At 44.7% G+C, this 25,351-nt stretch overlaps 1 protein-coding gene across 1 annotated transcript in view; it reads left to right on the top strand.

The window, feature by feature from the left end:
- Window positions 1–579: 579 nt before the first annotated feature.
- The window catches only part of nptna (neuroplastin a), a gene marked incomplete at its 5' end in the record, with an annotated part of 37,285 nt that continues 12,513 nt past the window's right edge, over window positions 580–25,351 (top strand). The window contains 3 exons of the mRNA XM_084334986.1: window positions 580–670; window positions 17,417–17,764; window positions 19,991–20,165. Coding sequence (XP_084191112.1) covers window positions 580–670; window positions 17,417–17,764; window positions 19,991–20,165 — 614 coding nt within the window. The remainder of the gene's footprint in view (window positions 671–17,416; window positions 17,765–19,990; window positions 20,166–25,351) is intronic.

Genomic DNA, 25,351 nt, shown 5'->3' with positions numbered 1-25,351 from the left:
TTCGTGTTGTATAGAAAGCCTATGTACAGCATTATCTGGTAGTGTTTGTCGGTTTGGAGACAAGAGAGCTGAGGTACTGCAGGTGTGAGGCTCTCTGGACTAACCAATTTGAGTTCAAAGTGAAATAGGATTAAAAGTATCTTTAAACCCTCCAAGGGCTGTTGCAAGTTAGGGGCAGGGCTTATGCAGGTTCCCACTGAACAGCTTAACCTACAAATGACAGAATGTAGACCCTACAACAAGCAGTTTGCAAAGCATTACACGGTATATATATTTATTATATATCCACAAAATATAAACACATCACGTTGTCTGCGCTTTACCGTACCGGGCACAGATCTCGCGGGATTTAACATTAGATCAAAAAAGGTGGTTCCCCCACACGACCGACCGACCGGCCTGCCTGCCAGACTGCACAGGTACAGGAGCGACGCGCGTCTGCGTGACCCGATTGGAGAAGTGTCAACTCGGCTTGCCTGCTGCGTATACCCCCCCCCAACCCCCCCATAATATCCCGTTCAGGTCACCTTACCGCTTGTGTCTACCGGCATCTTTCATCTTCCATCTTCACAGTAGATGATGATACCTGCGAAACGGAGAACCGCAATCATGTCCTTCTCGGTGGCGATATTTGGAGCGCTGCTGTTGCATTCGGTTTCCTCACAGAACGGTAAGGATCTGCACCCGCACCGTTATATTATAGAAATACATTATTACGCTAAACCTACATCGTAGCGCGGCTCACCCCGTTTTAAAAGACGGATTTCGCCCGAATTTCTGTCCTATAAACGATAGTGTATTTTTTCTTATTTTCCCCCAGATTGATTAATCAGCTATTTATATATTGAGACGGCTCCATATGCTATAGTATCTGTACAGCACCGTATATATATAGCCTCATTGAAAATAAGATGCATTGAATTGATTAGGCTACGAAATGTATCAATCGAATGAAACATAGGTTATTATTTGTGGATTAAGCACCGCACGTGAGATAGTAAGGCTCAATAAATCACTATATGCTGTAATATGAAATAATTTGATTGGAATACACGGAGGCCCAAATATGTCCCTAAGATGTCCTTTGAAGTGGAGTGCTTATTAATACCGACTCGAACACACAACCAGCAAGGACAAGTTATGTTCATGAGGTGGTTAGGGAAGGATTGGGGAGAACGGGGTTTAGAAAATCATTTAACCGGCGTGTGTAATCCGCAGTTGTCTTTTCCCTTGAAGCACACGCACACACGCGCGCACACACACACACGCACACACACACACACACACACACACACACACACACACACACACACACACACACACCTACACACCTACACACCTACACACACACACACCTACACACACACACACAACCTGTCGTGTGTAATAGTCCACTGAAATGTGTTAGGGGTGCAACATCATGACTAAGGCTTTCATCAACCCAGCTTCATATATCTCACTTCTGCGGGATGAGATTATTCCCCGCATCAAAGCCCCTGACCGTTCTCCACCGCACTGTCACATCATAAGACAATGCATGTAAGACGGAGGACCTCAGAAGTGCTGCTCTGTAAATAGCACCGGTCCATTTTGCTGCATGCTTCTATTTTTAGAGCGGAGATGCAGCACTGGGAACCGTGGCTTTAATGTCCTCTTGCGAGAGTGAATCTGTTAACTCTTCCCTGAGATGTGCTGCACTGCAGAATGCCATTGATTTCCCAGAACCAGTCCTACTTGGTCCGAATGACCCATCACTCATAAATCTAGTCTCCCCCCTTTTAAAACAGCCGGCTCATGGCCCCCGTCTGATAATTATTCAAGTGTGCATGTCTGCATGATGGGCACAGAGTAGTGGCTACAGAACATCTCTCCAATGGTCTGTCAAGATTGAATCCCTGTGTGTGTGTGTGTGTGTGTGTGTGTGTGTGTGTGTGTGTGTGTGTGTGTGTGTGTGTGTGTGTGTGTGTGTGTGTGTGTGTGTGTGTGTGTGTGTGTGTGTGTGTGTGTGTGTGTGTGTGTGTGTGTGTGTGTGTGTGTGTGTGTGTGTGTGTGTGTGTAAGCAACAAATGCTTATGTCTTTATTAGAAATGACCATTTATAGGAGAAAAAAAAAGAAACGGAAGCTGTAGTGAATAAACCTCAAATAAATTGAATTGAGTAGAATAGTGTCTGCGATCTCCAAACTGTTGTTCAGAGACCGACAGTTGATAGCATTTGCTACTAGCCATGTCCCCAACAGGTAACTACAGGTAACTACACAGCATTTAGATCCTTTACATTTACATTTACATTTACATTTAGTCATTTAGCTGACGCTTTTATCCAAAGCGACTTACAAGTTCTGTGCGACAAGACAGCAAGAAGGGTATAACTCTATCAGCTGAGTAACAATGTTCATCAAAGTGTTGCGTGTTACAGTGTAGGTTAGTTTATTAGGACAAGTGCATGACATTAAGGTTAGTCGGGGTTAGATTTTTTTTTTTTTTTTTTTATCATTTCAGATAATGGTTGAAGAAGTGAGTCTTTAGTCGACGGCGAAAGATTGGACGGGATTCGGCTGTCCTAACTGGGGTGGGTAGTTCATTCCACCATTGTGGGGCAAGGACTGAGAATAGGCGGCTTCTCTTTGATGACCCTCCGGGAGCTTGGATAGGAGTAGATCTGAGGCGGCCAGAAGATGCAGAGCGTAGGGGTCCTTTAGGTGCATTATTCATACATGGCAACTTTTGCAGATATGGCAGGAGGAGCAGAGGCCACCCACCACCTTCCTCGAGCATTTCATTGACTGTATAATATATATATACAAATATATATGTATCAATCTGATTAATATACAATTTATTTGTACAGTTACTGTGGAGAGTAGGGTTGGGCCGATGGATGATACCATTGACCATCGACTACTAGGCCCAACATCGTTCTGGTATATTATGCAGTTACATCACTATGACTAGTATTTCAAATATATATATATATATTATATGCTTAATGAGGTCACTTGTAAGCTCTATAGGGAGGAAGGTGTGGACCGGGTGAGAAGGTGAGGATGGGCTGTGAATGGGCTCAAATGTACAAATAATCTAAATAGTAATTAATATCCATCAATACACATATATCAAAGTATAAAAGAAAGTATATACAATTATAGTACCATTTATAGTCGTCCCCTCCCTCTCCGACAACAATATCATTGTCCATCGCAATGTTTCACTGTGGACATCATCATATGACAATTATGTAAACATTGCCCAACTCTAGTGGAGAGAAACTAGAAGGTCTGGTGAGACAGATTGAAGCAGTACAGCATGAACTGGGACGTGGTTATTAAACAGAGCCACTAACCCCCCTAACCAACCCTGCAGAGCCACTAACGGCCCTAACCAACCCTGCAGAGCCACTAACCCCCCTAACCAACCCTGCAGAGCCACTAACCCCCCTAACCAACCCTGCAGAGCCACTAACCCCCCTAACCAACCCTGCAGAGCCACTAACCCCCCTAACCAACCCTGCAGAGCCACTAACCCCCCTAACCAACCCTGCAGAACCACTAACCCCCCTAACCAACCCTGCAGAGCCACTAACCCCCCTAACCAACCCTGCAGAGCCACTAACCGCCCTAACCAACCCTGCAGAGCCACTAACCCCCCTAACCAACCCTGCAGAGCCACTAACCCCCCTAACCAACCCTGCAGAGCCACTAACCCCCCTAACCAACCCTGCAGAGCCACTAACCCCCCTAACCAACCCTGCAGAGCCACTAACCCCCCTAACCAACACTGCAGAACCACTAACCCCCCTAACCAACCCTGCAGAGCCACTAACCCCCCTAACCAACCCTGCAGAGCCACTAACCCCCCTAACCAACCCTGCAGAGCCACTAACCCCCCTAACCAACCCTGCAGAGCCACTAACCGCCCTAACCAACCCTGCAGAGCCACTAACCCCCCTAACCAACCCTGCAGAGCCACTAACCCCCCTAACCAACCCTGCAGAGCCACTAACCCCCCTAACCAACACTGCAGAACCACTAACCCCCCTAACCAACCCTGCAGAGCCACCAACCCCCCTAACCAACCCTGCAGAGCCACTAACCCCCCTAACCAACCCTGCAGAGCCACTAACCCCCCTAACCAACCCTGCAGAACCACTAACCCCCCTAACCAACCCTGCAGAGCCACTAACCCCCCTAACCAACCCTGCAGAACCACTAACCCCCCTAACCAACCCTGCAGAGCCACTAACCCCCCTAACCAACCCTGCAGAGCCACTAACCCCCATACCAACCATGCAGAGGCTGGGACCCCCTCACACACGCACGCACAGAACCAAGCATTTCACCGTAAAGTACATGTATTTTATTGTGACACAGTGGCGGCTGGTCCATAGAGGGCGCTAGGGCGCCGCCCCCCCCCCCCCCCCCCCCCCCCCGCCCCCTGGGGGAGAGGGAAGGAGAAGAAGAAATAGTGTTTTTGGATTTTAGACCCCTAAAAATATAATAAACATGTTTAAAATAAATAATAATTACTCATTTTAAGTATGTTTGTGTTTAAAATGCACAATAACATTAATATACCAAATATAAATCATTGTTTGTTTGTCATCCCCCCTCTGTTTGTGCGTCATGTCATCCGGGTCTCTTCTGGGCGCTAGACATTAGCTCCTCACTTAGTGGGCGTCATTGCGCAATGCAGCCGGTCCTAGCCATAGCCTAGCATTGCTAGCAACTAAATTGAGCCAATCAGTGTCTATATGGGTCATATCATGTGATGTCTGAGGGTGCTGTTTTTCAGCGCTCGGCAGAGTCACGTGGTGTGATAGACCACTGCACTTCCGCGTTACATTGAGCTCATGGAGGAGAGATAATCACAAGATACTGTACATTCAGACAGTGTTGGATCTAACTAAATGGATTCATATGGACACTTTTATTATCATGGACAGTTCAAGCCACAAAGCTTCTCGAAGGGTTAATGCGACGGCTTGAGGCTCGTTCCGTGATGCAACAAAACAACAAGTGAGTCTATAACAATTATGTACTGTTCTGTAGTTACTGAAACTGATTGAATATGGCAAGATTCAAGAGGTTTATTTGTCACATACAAGGCATACAGTGAAATTATATATTATTATATAAGGCACCGCGGCTCTCTCTCTCTCACACACAACGAAGTACTTGCGCCGCGTTATGACATAAGTGAATTGTATAGAAACAACTCACCAAAATTGACTATTACACAACTGATTTTACAAAAAAAATATTTTTTGGAAAATCAATCGAGTGGGGTGTCTAAAATATGTCTTTCTTTGTGGGGAATTAAAATATGCAATTATTTTTCGGATTAGAATAACTCTAACCTACATCATTTTGGATTTCAATATGGCTGATTTTACCATTTTTCACCCCATGGCCATACATGGATGCCAACATGAATCTGAAGGAAATCCTAACATGCAAGGTGTCTAAATGATGTGTTTCTTAACCCATTCTCTGCCACCACTTTGATCATCCTAAACCATTCTCTGCCAGCGCTATTTGTCTATGGAGATGTTCACCTTCTTTGCAGGGCTATAACTTTTTAAATTGTATTGCTAAATTGACATTACTATGGCCCATTCAACATCAATTATCTATCGTTCAGGATGTAGGAACGTTTTACTTTTTCATTCACACATTCATACGAAAATACCGTCTAGAGCAGGGGTCTCAAACTCGCGGGATGATATTTTGCGGCCCCCTACTGGACATCAAAGTTTAGTGTTAATGCGGCCCGCGCGCAACTGTTTGCAGAGTCGTTGCGCGAGAGTTGGACGTTTTATTTATTTTATCACTTGTAGGCTACCATAGCGCAGGCTCATGACAGCAACGTTATGTTAGTGATTTGGTTGAAACGTGATTCCAGAGTGATATCAAGTAAAGTGGAAGCAAATGCATCCTCGCTATCTCTCTCCTCTGCGAGCAGTGCTCTGCCCGTCCGGCTGCACTGCCACTGTCTGTCTGTGTACAAGTCTGGTCCAATCACATACGCGTCCCGTCAGCGTTTTTCCCCCTCACCCACAGTCTGCGAATCAGAGGCAGAGTAGGGGAGTAGGGCGGGTCTTCACGGACTGCATGTCGTCTCTCTCTTTCAGTTCAAGTCGGAGCAGATTTGACAGTGCATCTACAGTAAACTCGCTCCCAGTTTTATCTCTGTGAGATAAATGTAGCTATTAGCCTATTTTCGCCAGCAGGCAGCCAGCAGAAAAATATGGCATTTTCAAAGATGGTCAGTAAAAGAAAAGTCGACTGCAATTCAAAGGTGAATGGACGGAAAAATATGCGTTCATCCTGAGTTCCAGCCAGGGGCGTAGCTGGAGATTCTGGGCCCCATGAAAGAATCAATTTGTGGGCCCCCAATCTATTAAAAAATGTGGGGCCCCCAATCTATAAAAAAATTTGGGGCATTTATTTATTGATGAAAACGCATAATATGGTTTTTACCTATTTTTTTTTATAATTCAGGCAATTATACTTTTGAGTCATCTACATTAACTTACTTTAGGATAATAATAAAACCATATTAATAAAAAGATAATAATAGTGTTCTCTGGACGCTGAAACTCACGTCCGTCTCCTCATACTGTTGGGCGATGAGAGTGGAACAAACAGATCCCAGTTATGTGGTGGGGATCGAGGCGATCCAGTTTCGGTTTGTATAATACTAATATACGCCCAAATCATGTTGTTTATTGAGTTATGGCAACGATCCATGTCCACGGTGTGTGGATTGAGTCCCGGGACGATAAACGAGTTAGGGGAATGGAATTAGGGGACGGACCGAGCTGAAACGGGCATTTCCGGTTTGGCAACTCGCTGATCGGCCACCAGGTGGCGGTATTGAAGCGTTGCAGAGTTGTGATGGCTCCCGCAGCATATGACAAGGCTCCGTGGGTGAAATATGAATTCCATGACGAAAATATGAAATATGAACTTGAAACACGCTGTACAGCGATATTGGCAGACAACGCATGGCGGGCAATAACGCTGAACAGCGATTTTGGCGGGTAATGGGGAATTCAAAATGTGAGGTCATTTTTGTGATAGGATAACTCTAACCTACATCATTTTGGATTTCAAAATGGTAGATTTTACAATTTTTCACCCCTTGGCCATACATGGATGCCAACATGAATCTGAAGGGAATACTAACATGCAAGGTGTCTAAATGATGTGTTTCTTAACCGCCCGGAGCCCTATTTTCAGAAAACCCGCCTAAAATACATACCTAAGTAAATGGAATATTGCTCCACTTCTACAAGGACCATTTGCATATTCTTGGTATCTAGGGACATCTATGGACCTCAGTGAATGTATTCCCAGTGTCAGAAATATTGTGTCTATTACTAGGCTTGCTTAAATTGTGATGAAACAAAGGAGAATATGAATTATGATTTCTTTGCATCTTTGACAGTGAATAACACCATGCTAAAAATGACCAGACATGAAAAACTGCCACTGATCTCGTTCAGTACCTTCTCGAGATCATGTGTACAAAAAATCTAAGATAATGAATAAAGGGAAGATGATTAAACAGAAGGTTTTGTAGATACAGTACTGAATTCTCCCATCCGGACCAATGCAATTTGAAATAATTATAGAATATAGAATAGCAGGCGTATAAATTACCTTATTATAGCCAATTCGCACATTTAGGGATTGTGCCAAATCTTATATTTCAAATGCCCGAGTTAAATTTGGATTTAGTATCACCAGGCGTGCATAAGAACAGATAATGAAATCTACTGTATGTACAGTAGCTTTAAAAAAAATTGCCAGGGTGCCACCATTTTTAAATAAATTTCAAATCTAATTGTTGCTACATGCTAAAAATAGGGAAGATAAACTAACTGCTATAGGGCTGGGCGATTCTTGCTAAAATGTGAATCACAATTTTTCTCTCTAGGAATTGAGATCACGATTCTCTCAAGATTCTTATTTTTTCAATAAAATCATTTAAAAAGTAAAGTAAAAAGTAAATTATTTATTTATTTTTTATTTTTATTATATATATTTTTTTTATACAAAAAAAATCGTCATAACTTAGAAATGAGATTGCATAGGTCTATGAATCGAGATTGTGATTTTTAGATTAATTGCCCAGCCCCACTAACTGCGCTTCAATATATGCCAATAACGTTACGTTTTGTGGTTTATTATCCAGAGTAATAAGAGATATTAAAGGGGACATGGCTTGCTATTCCTTTCACTATTTGGGCAATGTTACACAATTCCTGTGAGTCTATGGAACACATCTGTAAGTAAAAAAAAAAAGAAAAAATTATTGTTTTGTATTTCTAATCAAGTACTCTAAATCAGCATTTTTCCACTTCAAGATTTCAAGCTGTTTTGGGCTGGGTTCCGCCCATAAGCGCTTTGAGTGACAGTCACCCACAGTCTGCACTGGCAGACAGATAGAGAGAGATAGAAAGATTGAGGGGGATACTAGTTAATTTCGCTGCGGGGGGGCATAATCCCACGGGACAATGCATTGGTAACTTGTTACAAATGACAATATATACCCCTGTGAATATTATTGCACGGCTCGGAATACGGGCGCGCGCAATGATATTTTGCAGCAGTTTGACAGTGATATGCGAGTGCTCCCGACTGCGTGTGTGTTTCCCCGAGAGGAGAAGCTCCTGCACCGCGCTGCGTGTGTGTGTGTTTCCCCGAGAGGAGAAGCTCCTGCCCCGCGCTGCGTGTGTGTTTCCCCGAGAGGAGAAGCTCCTGCCCCGTGCTGCGTGTGTGTTTCCCCGAGAGGAGAAGCTCCTGCCCCGTGCTGCGTGTGTGTTTCCCCGAGAGGAGAAGCTCCTGCCCCGCACTGCGTGTGTGTTTCCCAGAGAGGAGAAGCTCCTGCCCCGCGCTGCGTGTGTGTTTCCCCGAGAGGAGAAGCTCCTGCCCCGCGCTGCGTGTGTGTTTCCCCGAGAGGAGAAGCTCCTGCCCCGCGCTGCGTGTGTGTTTCCCCGAGAGGAGAAGCTCCTGCCCCGCGCTGCGTGTGTGTTTCCCCGAGAGGAGAAGCTCCTGCCCCGCACTGCGTGTGTGTTTCCCCGAGAGGAGAAGCTCCTGCCCCGCGCTGCGTGTGTGGGGGGTGCTCCTGTCACTCTCTCTCTCCCTCTCTGTCTCTCTCTCTCCCTCTCTCGCTCGTTCTCCAACGGTCTTCGAAAGCTCTCTGTGTCCTCTTCTAAATGGCCGCATAAAAACTACAATTCCCGACTTTCAACTTTTCCAAAATGGTCGACTTTCGCAAACTAAACAACAGCAAAACTAAAAGTAAAATCTATCTAATAACACTTTAACCTATTGGTAAACTAACGTATTGATGATAATATACATTATAACTGCTGTTGTGACATGGTTATGATGTTTATACTTGAATACGTTTTGGGACCGGTACCGGTCTCGTCGGGCTTATGAGCTTAATGGGGAATTAAAATATGAGTAAATTTTTGGGATAGGAAAACTCTAACCTACATAATTTTGGATTTCAAAATGGCAGATTTGACAATTTTTAACCCGTTGGTCATACACAGGTGCCAGAATGAACCTGAAATAAATCCTAACATGCAAGGTGTCTAAATGATATGTTTTCTAATGGGGACTAATCATCCTGAAATCAACGCTAGATTATCACTATTATGTCTCCTCATCCATACATGAAATTACGTCGTAGCGCGGCGCTCCCCCCCCCACCCCCACCGCAGCCAACGGTAAACAGCCATACACGGTCCACACAGATTGCTCTGATCGGGGTAGAAATAAATGTCAGATCAACGATCAAATTCATATATGATGTGAATTAGGTGGGTGGGGGGGGTTAACTGTACATTGGAGGGGGTTGGGTTAGGACATTTACTGTACATTGGAGGGGGTTTGGTTAGGACATTTACAGGGGCCAGTTTCGAATTGCAGTCTCCCGTAGGTGCTCTTTGAGAGTGGTTTTGAAAGTGGGTAGTGATTCACATTCCTTTACAGCTGTGGGTAGGGCGTTCCACATTGATGTGGCATAATTGCGAAACGTGTTTAGTCCCTTGTTTGTGCCGAATCTGGGTTTAACATGATTTGTGGAGCTCCCACTGGTGTTGTGGTTGTGGTATTCACTGACCTTTGGGAAGTATTTTGACATGTACATGGGTACCTTAGTCGTGTAGTGTATCTTGTAGACCAGGCCCATTGCAAGTTGCTGTACTCTGTCGTCTACTCTAAGCCATCATAGGTTGTCAAAGTGGGCAGGGGTGAGGTGGGTTCTAGGAGTAAGGTCAAGCAGTAGTCTGACCAGTTTGTTTTGTGATGTTTGTAAAAAAAAAAAATTAGTGCCTTTGAGGTGCTTTGGTACCATGAGGCGCAAGCATAGCCGTAGTACTCTTGAATGAGTGCTCCTGCCAGAGTCTTCAGGGTATTCTTGTTTACCAGAGAGGAGATCCGGTACAAGAATCTAGTTCGCTGGTTGACTTTTTTGATTACATTGGATGCCATTTTGTCACAGGAAAGATTTGCCTCTAGGATGAAACCTAGGTATATGTAATTTCATCTTTCCTTGTGACAATATTGTCACTTACTGTAACAGAGAAGCCGTCGGTCTTGCTGAGTTTGTTATTTGAGCCGAAGAGAATGGACTCTGTTTTACCCAGGTGTAATGATAGTTTGTTATCAGCGAGCCAGGTGCAGATTCTGCCGAGTTCAGAGCTGAGGGTCCCAGGCTATGTCTGCCAATACAAGGTATCTATGTGCAGTGTTACCAAGCAGGTGGGAGGAGTAATTTATCTGCTACTGTATTCGTATGTGAGCCAGTGCCAGATATAATCCTCACCTATGGCTCCCTAAGGATGTATAAAACTGCTCTCAAAGAGCACCTACGGGAGGCTGCAATTCGAAACTGGCCCACCCACCCACCCCCTCCTAATGTACAGTTTCCTCCCCCTCGTATGTATATATTTTCTGTTAGGATCTCTGTTTAACAGTACTGTATATTTGCATATCTTGTATGTCACAAATGTAACAGTACTGTATACCTGTATGTCATGTATGTCATAAATGTCATGATATATATCTGTATGTTGCGTATCATGTCATAAATGTCATTATGAATTGAAAATGGGGGACCCTGATGTAAACAAGACGAAAGTCTTTCTCTGGTCTGCATCCCCTTAACAATTGTGTGTATTGAGCCGTACTGTATTGTACCCATTCTGCAATCTGTTAATAAAGTTTTCAATCAATTCAATCAATCTGCATTCTGCAGACATTTGAGTTTATCTGCCAATTTATTGGTTGATGCCGATTATCTCAAAATGTCAAATATCGGCCTGATTAATCTGTCTATAGATCTACTTTTTCACAGCAGATGTAACATAGAAAGGATGGTCTGCATAGTTAATAGACCTTCTCACAGCAGATCTGGATAGCAAATGTCAACACAGCTGTGACTAGAAAGGTGCACTCTGTAGAGCGCAAATCTCCACCAGGCGGCAGCCACACATTTATTCTCTCTCTCTCACAGAGCAAATAAACACGCCTACAATTTTTAACAAAAGCAGAGACCATCTATGATCATTGATTATAATTACCAGTATCCAAACACACTCGCACAACATACACAGAGATCATCCACTGTCTGCGGGAAAGAAAAAAAGTAGGGATGTCCGATATTATCGGCCGATATTGGCATTAAAATGTGATATTGGAAAATATCGGTATCGGTTTAAAAAATAATTTATTATAATTTTTTTTACATTTTCTTTTTTTTACAATTCTATAACCTTTATTTACCCAGGCAAGCAAGTAAGAACAAATTCTGATTTTATTTATTGTCAAAAGTATGCATAATGTTGTGTTAATTCCACAACAAGAGATGTAATGTTAATTACCTGACATTATTCTGTTTTTTGGGGGGGGAAACCCTGCATATATCGGTATCGGTTGATATCGGTATCGGAAATTAAGAGTTGGACAATATCGGTATATCGGTATCAGTAAAAAAGCCAATATCGAGCATCCCTAAAAAAAAGGCCAACTGTGTTGACAAGTCACTAGCCTACCAAGGACAGCTACATAGGGGGTGGCAAACATAGAAAATAGATCTCCCCGCACTACTCCTATTACACTAGTACACACTATTACGGGGCGACAGTGGCTTGGGAGGTAGAGCAGTCGTCTGGTAATCCAGAGGTTCCCGGTTCGATTCCCGCTCCTCCCGGGCAGCATGTCGAACTGTCCTTGAGCAAGACACTTAACTCCTAATTGCTCCTGATGAGCAGGTCGGCACCTTGCATGGTTGCCTCTGCCGTCGGTGTGTGGGTGAATGGGTAAAAATGTGAGGAACAAATTGTAAAGCACTTTGGATAAAGCGCTATATAAATGCAGCCATTTACCATTTATTACACTAGTACACACTATTACATTTATTACACTTACATTATTACACTATTATTATTACACACTGTTACACTATTACACTTACATTATTACACTGTCTAGCACGCTATTGCATGATCACACTATTACACTATTGCTATTACACAGTATTACACACTGTAATTCATGTCCTTGGTCTGCGGTCTATAGCCTATGTGTGACACTTCATCCAGATTGGCCCTGTATTTTGCGAGATTCGCTGCAGACAGACAGACTCACGTGCAGACACACAACTGATTACATGATCTCCCCCCAGGCTTCCGCCTGGTGGAGATAACTAATAACATTAATTAACTGCAGTCTGAGTTTGTGTATTGGGTGGCCATCTCACAGATAGCATATGGTCTGGTCACAAGACTGCCAGGCTCTCCATCAGGGGTGTAATTAATAACATTATTAAGGGTTCCATTCCATTTAGGTGTCTCACAGCCATTCCAGTTCGGCAGCATGTTACAATGCCTGGGCCCTGGCCCTGTAGCACCACAATGGAACAAGACCATAATTAGTGTTATTAATTACACCCGTGTTTACCCTGCAATGACATGTCAAAATGGCTGCTGTGAAAAGGACCTATTCCAAGAAACTCTGGCATGATCTCTCAACTCCGCCTTGTCCGAGATGCAGTTAACTGATGTCGTGCCAACATGGCACCATACACTATATACTGTAAACAACTGTGCTATTCATCTTTAGGAGACAGTTGAAGTTATATTATACAACTACATATTAGATCAACTATTGTACATATTGATCTATGGTTTCTCCTGCTGTATTACCGTGCCGGACATTGGAACACTGAGGTCATAATTCCGATGTAGGTGTTCCAGGGCCCTGGTATTGTGCATCCCGGCTCACTGGAATGGCTCACTGGCACATCTAAATGGAGCCAAAATGTTTGCTGTGAAAAAGGACTATTGCAGGTAGAATATTTGTACTTTGTTAAGTACACAGTGGCATGCTGTTACACAGTAGTATGCTGAAAGGAGAGAGTAATCACTTGATTTAGAAATACGGAAGTCTTATGACCAGACTATGAGCTAATCTGTTAGATGGCCATCCAATACACAAACCAGACAGCAATCAGTGAAAGCATGAACAAATTACCCCTCTCCTCCGCCCCCAAATGTAAAATCTTTCAACTTTTTAATTGTAATGTTAATTAACTTCCTGAATTTACACAAATTCACCAGCATGATACATACTTAATGGGGGTATTGAGTGGTATAGGTTGTGCTATGCTATGTTAGGCAGGTTTGTCTGGCAGTTCTGTATTGGCTGAAGCATGGTTGAGGGGAAATGATAAGGATCGTTCGTTGTCCAAAATACTGAACTAGGACCACTAATTTTGTTAAAACATCCCCACAGTAGTATTACTATACATCCACTCACATGCATCGTACTGCTGCTCCATTATGGCAACAATTATAATCACGATTATTTTGATATTGAAATCACAATTATTAAACATGATTACTTGTTGATTTGAGAACATCATATGACAACGTCTGAATCTGTTTTACCTTTCTTCTCGATCAAAGGCTGCCTTTCTGTCATCTTCTACAAGTTACCAAAAAAAAACATTCAAAATAATTGGCCATGGCTCCCTCCTCCCTCTCAACACAAGCTGAAACTGCTGCTTGGGGATGAGGGACGGAGCGCACCAATGTGAAGGAAGGGTGTGCTGCATTTACAACACAAGACAAAATGAGAGCAACGTGGCATGCGGCACAATAATAGTTTTACCTCGATTATCTTGTTTTTTCGCGATAGCGGGAAGTCAAAATCATAATTTAAATTTAAACTTGATTAATGACCGAGGCCCTACAGTATACGTCAGGTAAACTGCACATCCTCTACTGGGTGTATGAAGCAGCGTTTCTAGGTAATAATTAGTAAAGTGGTTGACAGGTGTGCTGGGTGTTGGTGGGAGCCAGATGGACAGTGGAGGGTGATTGAAGGTCTGGAAGCATTGTGTAATTAATAATCAAGATAATCCTCAGCCGGTGTATGAGATTTGAACCCTTATGTGGTGTTAGGGTCTCCAGCGACCTGTTTCAAGGTTATAATATGTAATAACTAACTACCATGTAGTTGATTTGATTAGAACAAGGCTTTATGATATCCTCCACAACAACACATGTATAAGCACAGCAAAACTATGTTTCACCATTTTGAAAATTCTGAAGGTATCTGCAGAAAAAAAGGTACGACTGTGGTGTTAGGGTCATTCTTGACCCGGCAAGGTAAAACTATACTATAAAAATACGAAATATAAATAAATAAAATAATAATAAATATACTAAACTTTTTTTCAGAAGTTATATTCTAATATTGTTCTATTATAGTCAGAAAACATTATTATCTATGGGTTTCACATTTAGTATATTATGATTGAACAACCTCATTTTCATCTTAAAAATAAGGGACACGATGTGTCTCTGGGGCCATAAAATCGAATTACAATGGGATTATATGGTTATGAATGCATATAATGCTAGTTAGGATTACGTAGTATTAATTATATTGAGTGATACTCCTTTCTTTTTAGTGGTCAGGACTGAGTTAGACCCCGGGTCAACATTGACCCGCTAACAACGGTCAGTGGTGCCAATTCCTAACACAACATGAGGGACATCCTCCCAATTAATAAAAATGTCTTAATAGAAATTATTAACATATAATAGAATATATGGATTATCTCCTAAAATAATTTTCTTCATGGTATTTATTAATTTATGAGAATAATAATTTCCCCATGGGGATCAATAAAGTAATATCTTATCTTAATACAAACTTGAGAAACATAATCAGAGGAGTCATGCTGGAACAGCACCCACTGGTTCTGCGTGGAGTTGTGTGTGAGGAGCTTTCTCACGAGAGCTTGCTGTACACAGCAGTTTGTGTTCAAATAATGTTTATAATGACTTAGTATTTTCAAAGAATTATCTGAAGGGCATCCATTGTTGGCACAAGTAAGCCCCAGACTTAACCAAACAGTTATGGCTAGATTTGGAGTATGACATAGGGATGCACCGATACTGCTCCTGTATACTAAAGTGTGTCCGATACAGGGTACTATTTTTGAGTATTCTCCAACACGGTACTGTTTCCATCCAGTAGCTTTACCCAACAGAATAGACTTAGACTATTATTTTGCGGCCATTGAAAAAAACCCGATTGAGATGTAATCCCTTTTACATCTCTTGAATGGTGTTGTTAGAGACATCAGGGTTTCCCATTAATTACCTAGACTGTGGCGGCCCGCCATGAATTAGTCCCGCCACAGTTGTATAATGAACTAATTTCTTTTATTTTTTATAAAATAAAATAAAATAAGGAAATATTAAACCAAATAAACCAGTTCAACACAGGTAACCGCTTTTGCTTAATTTCTTTGATGGCTCAAATGTATGCTCTAGTCCAGTGGTTCCCAAACCTCTCCTCGAGACACCCCAGCCGTTCCATGTATTTGTTAAATTCCACCACCACCAGCACACCTGATTCAACTAATAAAGGGCTAGTTAAGTTGAATCAGGTGTGCTGGTGGTGGAATTTAACAAATACATTGAACGGCTGGGGTGCTTCGAGGAGAGGATTGGGAAGCACTAGTCGATTTTGTGTTTTGAGCACAAAGTTCATCATAGATCTAGCCTCTTTATTTTGCTCTCAAAGTGCACCAGATTGATGCATTTAACTTTAAAATGTACAAAAAAATATATATATTCTGGGGGGGCATTCCCCCGGACCCACCTAGAGGGTCGGAGGTTCACGCCCCATAGTCTCTGAAAATCCTGTGGGGAAACACTGAGACATACAACACCATTCTATGTGTCAGACGTGCAGAAATCCAAGTGGCTTTGCTTTGATTTCTAACATTACACGTGGCTCTTGGTATCTGGCTTCAGTATTGAGGAAGATACCCTATTCTAACATGCCATGGACCTGATGTTTCATACCAGTATCAATTTCGGTGCAGTTTTCGTTGGTTGGTTGGTGTAGCTGGTTGGTGTAGTTGATCGGTTGGTTGGTTTGCCGGTTTGCTGGTTCATGGTTGGTTGATCCACCTGCTCTGTTGCTGTAGAATGCTTCTATGGAAACCAAGGGGGTCTATCGCCATGCGCCCACGCCCACACTATCCCCAGAGACCTAGAGCTACGGCTTCTATAAATCTCCTCTCATCACTCTCATGCACTCTGCACAGCGCCCATAGGCCGAGCTCAGGGCTACCCTGCCTCCTCACCGTAAATCTATAATCAATTGTGGCCCTTTTCTGCAATATATTCCTGATAAAGACTGCTTCAGTTTGCTGAAAACACAACACAAGACTAGATTAACACTGGACTAGATCTAGTGACTGAAAGGTATGCAAGCATTCAACAATACAATACTCAAAGCTTTACCCCCTGAGCACTGATGATGGGGGGTTTTATGTGGCAGATTTAATGCAGCTCTATGAAAATGACAAGGTCATTTTGAGGACTTTGGATTGGAGCGGCATCTTAGCAGATACAAATTCATGGAATGTCATTAATCAGACAAAGCCAAGAGAGAACATCCTCGGAGGGAAGAGGCTGCAGAATGAAATGATGGGTTCCCAGGAATAGAGGGAATACATACTGGCTGGAATAGAACTGAGGTCACACTCTCCAGTTGCATCCTAAAAATTATGACACGGTTGCTGTTGACATTTAGCTGTTGACACTGCAATATTCTGTAAGTCATCATGCACCGCCACATGCAAGATGGGGTTATGTTGTAAGGGTGTAACATTACATCTTTATTCTCACTTTTCTGTTATTCTGCCATGTTTTCTGTCATGATCTTTGTTTTCATCTTATTACAAATGATCTGCATGTCTTTTCTATAATTTCTTTTTTCTTTTGTTTCACTGCCTAATTCCTTCTTAATTTACCCCTTTTTATTTTCCGCGCCACTCCATCCAACACCCTCTCACTGCGGTTTGCCCAGCTGGCTTTGTGAAGTCACCCCTGTCTGAGACTAAGCTGACAGGGGACACCTTTGAGCTGTACTGTGACGTGGTGGGTAACCCCACCCCGGAGATCCAGTGGTGGTACGCGGAGATCAACCGGGCCGACTCCTTCAGGCAGTTGTGGGATGGCGCCCGTAAGCGGCGGGTGTCCATCAACACGGCCTACGGTGCCAACGCCGTGAGCGTGCTGGGCGTCACCCGGCTCTCCCTGGAGGACCCCGGGACGTACGAGTGCAGAGCCAGCAATGACCCGCGGCGCAACGACCTGCATCAAAATCCCGCCACAACCTGGATCCGCGCTCAGGCCACTATTACGGTGTTGCAGAGTGAGTGGTCAGTGTAGAGGGAGACCGAGAGAGACCCGACACTAGCTCCACTTCCCTGTGTCCTTAAACCTCCCAAAAGAAATCTCCAAAAGACCACCAGTTCCCTCATAGTAGACACCCTCCATCAAATACCTTGAATGTGGAGAACTATACCATCAACTAGTCTTATTTTTCACATGGCCATCTCCTACTCAGTGCACCCGTCAACCTAAACCCTCTAGAACCCTGCCTCAGTCGCCTCAGTGCACCCGTCAACCTAAACCCTCTAGAACCCTGCCTCAGTCGCCTCAGTGCACCCGTCAACCTAAACCCTCTAGAACCCTGCCTCAGTCGCCTCAGTGCACCCGTCAACCTAAACCCTCTAGAACCCTGCCTCAGTCGCCTCAGTGCACCCGTCAACCTAAACCCTCTAGAACCCTGCCTCAGTCGCCTCAGTGTCCCCGTCAACCTAAACCCTCTAGAACCCTGCCTCAGTCGCCTCAGTGCACCCGTCAACCTAAACCCTCTAGAACCCTGCCTCAGTCGCCTCAGTGCACCCGTCAACCTAAACCCTCTAGAACCCTGCCTCAGTCGCCTCAGTGCACCCGTCAACCTAAACCCTCTAGAACCCTGCCTCAGTCGCCTCAGTGCACCCGTCAACCTAAACCCTCTAGAACCCTGCCTCAGTCGCCTCAGTGTCCCCGTCAACCTAAACCCTCTAGAACCCTGCCTCAGTCGCCTCAGTGTCCCCGTCAACCTAAACCCTCTAGAACCCTGCCTCAGTCGCCTCAGTGTCCCCGTCAACCTAAACCCTCTAGAACCCTGCCTCAGTCGCCTCAGTGTCCCCGTCAACCTAAACCCTCTAGAACCCTGCCTCAGTCGCCTCAGTGCACCCGTCAACCTAAACCCTCTAGAACCCTGCATCAGTCGCCTCAGTGTCCCCGTCAACCTAAACCCTCTAGAACCCTGCCTCAGTCGCCTCAGTGCACCCGTCAACCTAAACCCTCTAGAACCCTGCATCAGTCGCCTCAGTGCACCCGTCAACCTAAACCCTCTAGAACCCTGCCTCAGTGCACCCGTCAACCTAAACCCTCTAGAACCCTGCCTCAGTCGCCACAGTCGTTTCAATCTCTGCCTAAACGCTCTAGAACCGTGCCTCAGTCATTTCCTTCTCAATCTAAACCCTCTAGAAACCATCCTCAATCGTTTCCCTGTATTTCATACCTTCTCCTCATGCAGTTCATTATATCAGTTTCCCCTCCAGTCTATCATATTCATTTTGTATTTGTCTTGAATATCATTATTTGTTTTCTCTTGCCTGGGTTTCCTAATGTTAAACAGACATAAGCACCTTTTGCTACTGTATACACTTTGAAAATAAGACTTCAAAGATCCCTGATAACATTTACATGCACATTTTAAGCCAATTATTGCTCTAACTCGGAATAGCCATATGTTATGGCCTGTAATCAGGAGGATATTAATATTCTGTTTATATTGTGGTTTAACTTATTACTGGAGGGCTGTTTGGTCAGGGACACAACAGTAAGCCTGTCCATCAAGACTCAGTCAAGAGTTTCACACATTGCAACACTTAATGCCTAAATACATGTTTAGTTGTCAATGTTTACACATTTTACGTCCAGCCTTTATACTTAACACTGGACAACTTGTTGGAAGGTTACATGTGAGCAACATGACTGCAGTTTAGGAAAACAACAGTGTCATAGAGTGTAGCGCATGGCTACGTGGTGTTGCATTAAGAATTTATGAACATAAACAGCATTCAGTTGTCATAATCACACTAAAGTGTTTACATGATCCATGTTTTTAAGTGGATATTGAAATGCTTGTGATGTGTTTTTTTTATAGAGCTGCTCTGGCAGAGCTTATGGAGAGCTAGGAGTCTCTAAGGCCCATGGCCTGATTACTGCTGTTGTAATTATAGAATAATTTGCCGTAGCCTTTGATTATATAATTAGTATCAGAAGATCTGTTTTTTCCCCCCCAGCAGAATTCAGGCTCCTTTCTATTAAACCAGTGGAAGAACCGTGTATATTATTAGGCGGTAACCTCTTCTTACATTCACATTAATCTCCAGACATGTCTACAGTATGGGTCTTTCCAATAATAATTAACTTTAGTTGTATTGTTTATTCGTATAGCACATTGCACATTGCACCCTATGTACGCTAGTTGTAGAGAGCGCACCATATCTGTCATAGAGGATCTCTGCCTGTGTTGCAGAGCCGTCCATCACCTCCTCTGATCACGTCACCCTGCCCACGGAGTCCCACAGCCCCCCCTTCACCCTGCAGTGCAACCTGACCACCGCCCACAGTGTCCACCAGGAGAGCTACTGGATGAAGAATGGAGAGGAGATCCCAGAGACTCGCGGCACAAACAAGAACACAGAGTACAGGTAGGAGTCACTAGATGGTTCTAAGACCCGCCTGGTCCCCGGATGCACTTTTGCCAATGGTCTTTCACCGTAGGAGTTTCTCAAGGTAGCGGGGTTTATGTGGTTCCACTTATTCGATTGGTCTGACATTTGACGAGAGCAGAGTTGAACATAATTAAATGAACTACGTTTTTTACATTTGAGAGAAACAAGAAAAAGGTAATGGGTACAGGACTGTACCTAATGCAATTGAATCTTTACTCGTTTCCATGGTAACTACTACAGTATCCATACGCCTCAGCATTCGAAGACCAGTCCTGAAAGAACGCTGCAGAGCTGAGAGGATGACATTACGAAACAAAAATGGTCAAAATAACGGTCACATTATATACTCATGATTACCTGACATGTTTTCAAAGTTTTAGTCATAGCTACAATGAAAACAAAACAAATGTCAAAGTAGTCGTGCTATTGTGATTGGTCGAAGATTGCCAAGGCATAATGGTACTGTAGTAGTTACCATGGAAATGAGTAAAGATTACGATATGAAACACGTTTTTTCGTAAACATTAAGTTTACCTTAATTTATTGTAACAGTATAATAATTCAATAATATATACCTCCCATCTAAGAATATTAACCTACACAATACGGTTTGGATGTGTAATACTTGCTAGTTTTGATCTTGAATGGGTGTCTACAACGGGGGAAATCACAGGTGGAACCTCACTCCCCCAGGTCTATGTGACAGAATGTCTCGTGAGAGTGCTCAAGTTGACTTGGGGTTTATTAGTCTCACACTCGACTAGGGCTGTACCGAATGCTTTGAAGCTTTGATCATAATGTTGACATTCGAATTCTAAATCAACATTAGAATTTTTTATAAAAAAGATTCTTTATTTTATTATATTACATTTTTTAAATATTTTTTGTATATGTCTATTCAATCTGTTTAAACCAATGGGTTTTTCTTCACAGTTGCAGATAAAGTTTAGGCTACACTAATATTATAATATTATACTATAAGACGTCACCATCACTTTCGTACCAACCGTGCCCTTATTGGATTATTTATGTTGACGAAACTGATGAGTTATATTCATTAAAGAAAGTTGATTCAATAAAAAAAATACTAATTTAATCAGATTAATCACTTTATTCAAATTGAGGATTTAGTAAAAAGAAAAAGATTTTTTTTTTAATCAATATATTTTTTTACAGACATTCGAAGCTTCGTTCGAATACTTCAATAGAAGCTTTGTGTAACTGAGGGGTACAATTCCCTGACTGTATTGAGAGTATGGTATTATTAAACCACTACTTAGTTATGTACTTTAATTACTGGCCATACAGTACACGGTATATCTGGTGAACACCCACACAAGAATACTTCAATGACAAAGAAAGTTCTATTTTGAGGGATTTATTATTATTAAGCAAGTAACGGCAGGTTACAAAATGGGAATTATGAATTGCGCTTATAAGGCGAAGAACACTCAAGTAGGTCAAGAGCGTAAGTCCATGAGCATAAGAATTACATAAGGCACACTCGTAGTCAGCTGGAGACACTAGGGGGGTTCCCTCCGGTTGTAAGCCAGCAGGGCAGAGGAATGTTCGGATGCAAAAGTCTGGGTCAACGAGGAATAAACAAGCTCCAACTACGGGAGGCGGTACATATACTCCCCTCGATCGGCAGACAAAAGCAGCAGCTATAATCCAGTATGCGCGACAGCATGGATGAAAGCCAGCCAGCCTCTTCCTAGAGACGGGCTCGAGTGATGCTCCTCACGGGTAGATCCCACACAGCAGTGGGGTAGACGGTTCTCTGCTCCAGCAGCCACAGTACCAAAAGCAATATAATCCAGCCGGAAAAGGCTCTGCATTCGCCGGTGTAGATTCTCCTGTGCACGGTACTTCACATTTAACTAGGTCGAACTTGACGTTATTTCACTAAACTCTGACACTTTTACTATCCTATTCGCACGCGGTTCTAAGTGCTCTATTTAGACGCAAGGTTGCTCACTTCACTTGGTCGTTGACTCGTGGTGAAGGCTTTAACGTTTGATAAGACGATACGTTACTTTGAACGAATGATGAACTGAATGAACTGATACTTTGAACGAAGGTGCTGCTGTTTCCACCTGCGCCGTATTTATACGTAAGGTGAATTATCTAGTGCCAACCTCAGTTCTGTCTCGTATTACTGCGCAAACCTGGACATGTTGAGACAAGCCTTGGCGGTGGCTTTGAACTCGCCATTGGGGGTATGGTCGTTGGCGCCTAGGGGTCGCTGTCCAATAGGAGAACGAATATTATGGTCTGGCCTGTACCTAGGTAAAGGGATATTCTGTGTATATGTACAACGAATATACAAGGGATATCAGACGATATACAAATATTATACAATATATCTCAAGTAATAAATATATATATTCGGTTTAATCTGACCCTTTGTAACAGCCGCCTCCTAATTAGTCCGCACCTAATTAGATAAGCAGAGACAGATTAACCGTCTTGTCCACTACTCAATGTCCGTTGTGAGGAGTAGGGCAATTCACAAAGTCAGTGGGTCATGGTCGTCATCAAGGGAATCAGGTAGCCTTGGCAACTCTATCAGCCTCGCCACGGGTCGGGTGTATGTCCGTCCCTGGACGAGCACTTCTGCCGCTCTGACCTTTCCGTCGGCACCAGTGATCACTTTGCTTACGCGGCCGTCCGGCCACATAGCTCGGGGTAGTGACTGGTCTATGATCATGACGACTGTGTCCACTTTTAAGTTGTCCCCGTCCTTGACCCGCTTCTGACGGGCTGGACGGGATGGTAGGGAGCTTAGGAGGAAGTGGGCCTGAGACTGCTTTGATCTGTGCTTGGCTGCGTCTCCACATCCTCCGTCTGTTCCTCTTGTTTGGTCTGTACCCCGTCTGAGGAGGGGCCGGTTCCGGCCGCCCCATCAAGGAGTCGCTTGGGAGGGGGGGCAGGTGGCGCACAGAGATTACGTTCGTCACCAACACCGGGAGACACTAGGATTCGCCTGTTCGAATCCAGCTCCCGGCGTTGCTATCAGCTTGGCTGTTCTCTCACGCTGATACAATTGGCTGTATCAGGGGGTGGGAAGCTGAAGGGTGGGTCCTGGGCGTTGTGGACAGCGACCCCTACAGTTCGGTCGGGGCGCCTGCTCAGCGAGGGTTGGATCTGAGGAGAGATAGTGTGGCCTCCCACACGCTACACTCTCCCCGGTGAGAACCTGCGCGGCCAGGTTGGCCTGCCCCAGGCTGCACATGCGTCGGAGGAAAGCATGTGACAGTCTCCGGTCTCCCGGACCAACAGTAGGGGAAAGTACGCAACAACCAGGAAGGGTGGGATGGGAGAAAAATCGGGAAAAAGGAGGGGAAGAAAGATAATAAAAAAAAAAAAAATTAAAAAAAAAGGAGTCGCTTGGGGTGCTGGGTTCGAGGTCAGCTACGTCTGGAGCGCAGCTGAGGGGGGTGGAGTTCCGAACTCCCTCTTGTGCCCACGGTTCTCTCACAGGCCTCTCGCCTAATGTCAATAGCCTCTCAACGGGCTGTACGAGAGAGTGGCCGGTGTCGCTCACCTTTGTGTGTAGGCAGCGTGTAGACGTGGGTTTACTGTCAAGTCCGTAGAGGGGGCCCTGGAGCGTCCACCCCAGTCGGGTCTGAACCGCGACTGGGCATCCTTTGGGTCCGATGTGGGCCGCCTCAATTGGGAGAATGAGGTCCGCGTGGTCGGAGCCTATGAGCAGGGTCGGTGTGGCGCCGTCGATAAGCGGTATAGGTAGTCTGCGTAGGTGCTCGTACTTCGCCATCAGCTGTGGGATGGGGTAGGTGTACTGTGACAGGCCTATGTCGTGGCTGGTGAAGACGTTAGTGATACTATACTGCTTCTTGGGCTGGTCCACCGCTGCTATCTTGAAGGAGACATTTTCACCCTTTATGGTCTTCTGGTCTCTTCTGATGGTACGGATGGTCATTGTTCCTTTGGCACCCCGCAGACCCAGCTGGGCTGCGGCGGAAGCGAGGAGGAGAGTCTTTTCAGACCCATCGTCTAGGACGGCGTAAGTGTCCAGGACCTTGTCCTCGTAGCTCAGGAGCACTCTGACCACTTTGATGAGCACTCGGGGGGTCCCGCTATGCTGGTCTATATGGAGCACTCCTGTTGGTCGGTTGCCTTGGATCTTCTGGAGTGGTGCCGACTCGCGGTCGTCCGAGTAGCACCGTGACTCCCAGTGTCTGCTGTAGCAGTCGGTACACCAGGGGGCGGTCTGGTGGATCTTCGGTACTGGTGCCACCGCCTCGGCCTGGTACATTACCGTGACGGGCCCACTTTGTTGTCCTGGCGGACGCCTGTTGATGTCATGCAGGACCTCCAAGTGGGCGCCGCCGCACCTGCTGCACTTCTTCTTCAAACGGCACTCAGCTGCCATATGGCTGCGCGCAGCGGAAGCAGCGGCGGTGGTCTTTGATCCACTGACTCACCTCGTCCGTGGTCAGCTTCTTGAAAGTGTCACATTGATACAGCCGATGTTCCCCTTCACAGTACTGGCATTCAATCTTCCACTCCTCTTTCGTCGAGGGGGTGTTGTGGTTCTTGTGCTGCGGTACTGATTCGCCTTGGTGCATAACGGTCACCGACCGGCGGTTATCATTTGATCCCCGAGGTCCATCTCTTGGGCTTGGTCCACTCCACACGAACGTGTCCAGTCGTAGGCTGCTGACCTCCCTGGCGAGGAAATCAGATAAGTCTAGGAGGGATGCCTCTGGGCCGTTGGGGTCGCGGTGGTCTCTCTGCCGCCGAAAACGCTCTTGGCGAGCTGGAGGGAGCTTCTCTAATATTCGTTCTACATTAGAGTTAGCATACAGTTCATATATCCCTTTCTCCTTTTGGGACCCCAGCATCCCTACCAGGTACTGTACCTTGATAGAGAGGTCATCCAATGCTCTATTGTCTCTGGCTGGGGGGAGGCGGTCGATGTCTCTTATTTCCTGTATCACGTAGTCCCATATGCGTCCATAGCGCTGGTCGAGGGCCACTAGAGCCGCGGAGTATGGGGTGCTTGAGTTGGAATATGCCAGCGCTATATTATGCGCTCTGGGCACCTTGAGATGCTTGAGGAGGATGGCATATTTGTACGACTCATCGGGGACGTCGGACATCATAGTCTCCAAGCACATCCGTAATTCCGTGTACTG

Source organism: Notolepis coatsorum (genome assembly GCF_963971535.1).
Source record: "Notolepis coatsorum genome assembly, chromosome: 18".
NCBI lineage: Eukaryota > Metazoa > Chordata > Actinopteri > Aulopiformes > Paralepididae > Notolepis > Notolepis coatsorum.
The sequence above is the reverse complement of the archived record's forward strand: the minus strand, read 5'-3'. Positions and strand labels throughout refer to the sequence as shown.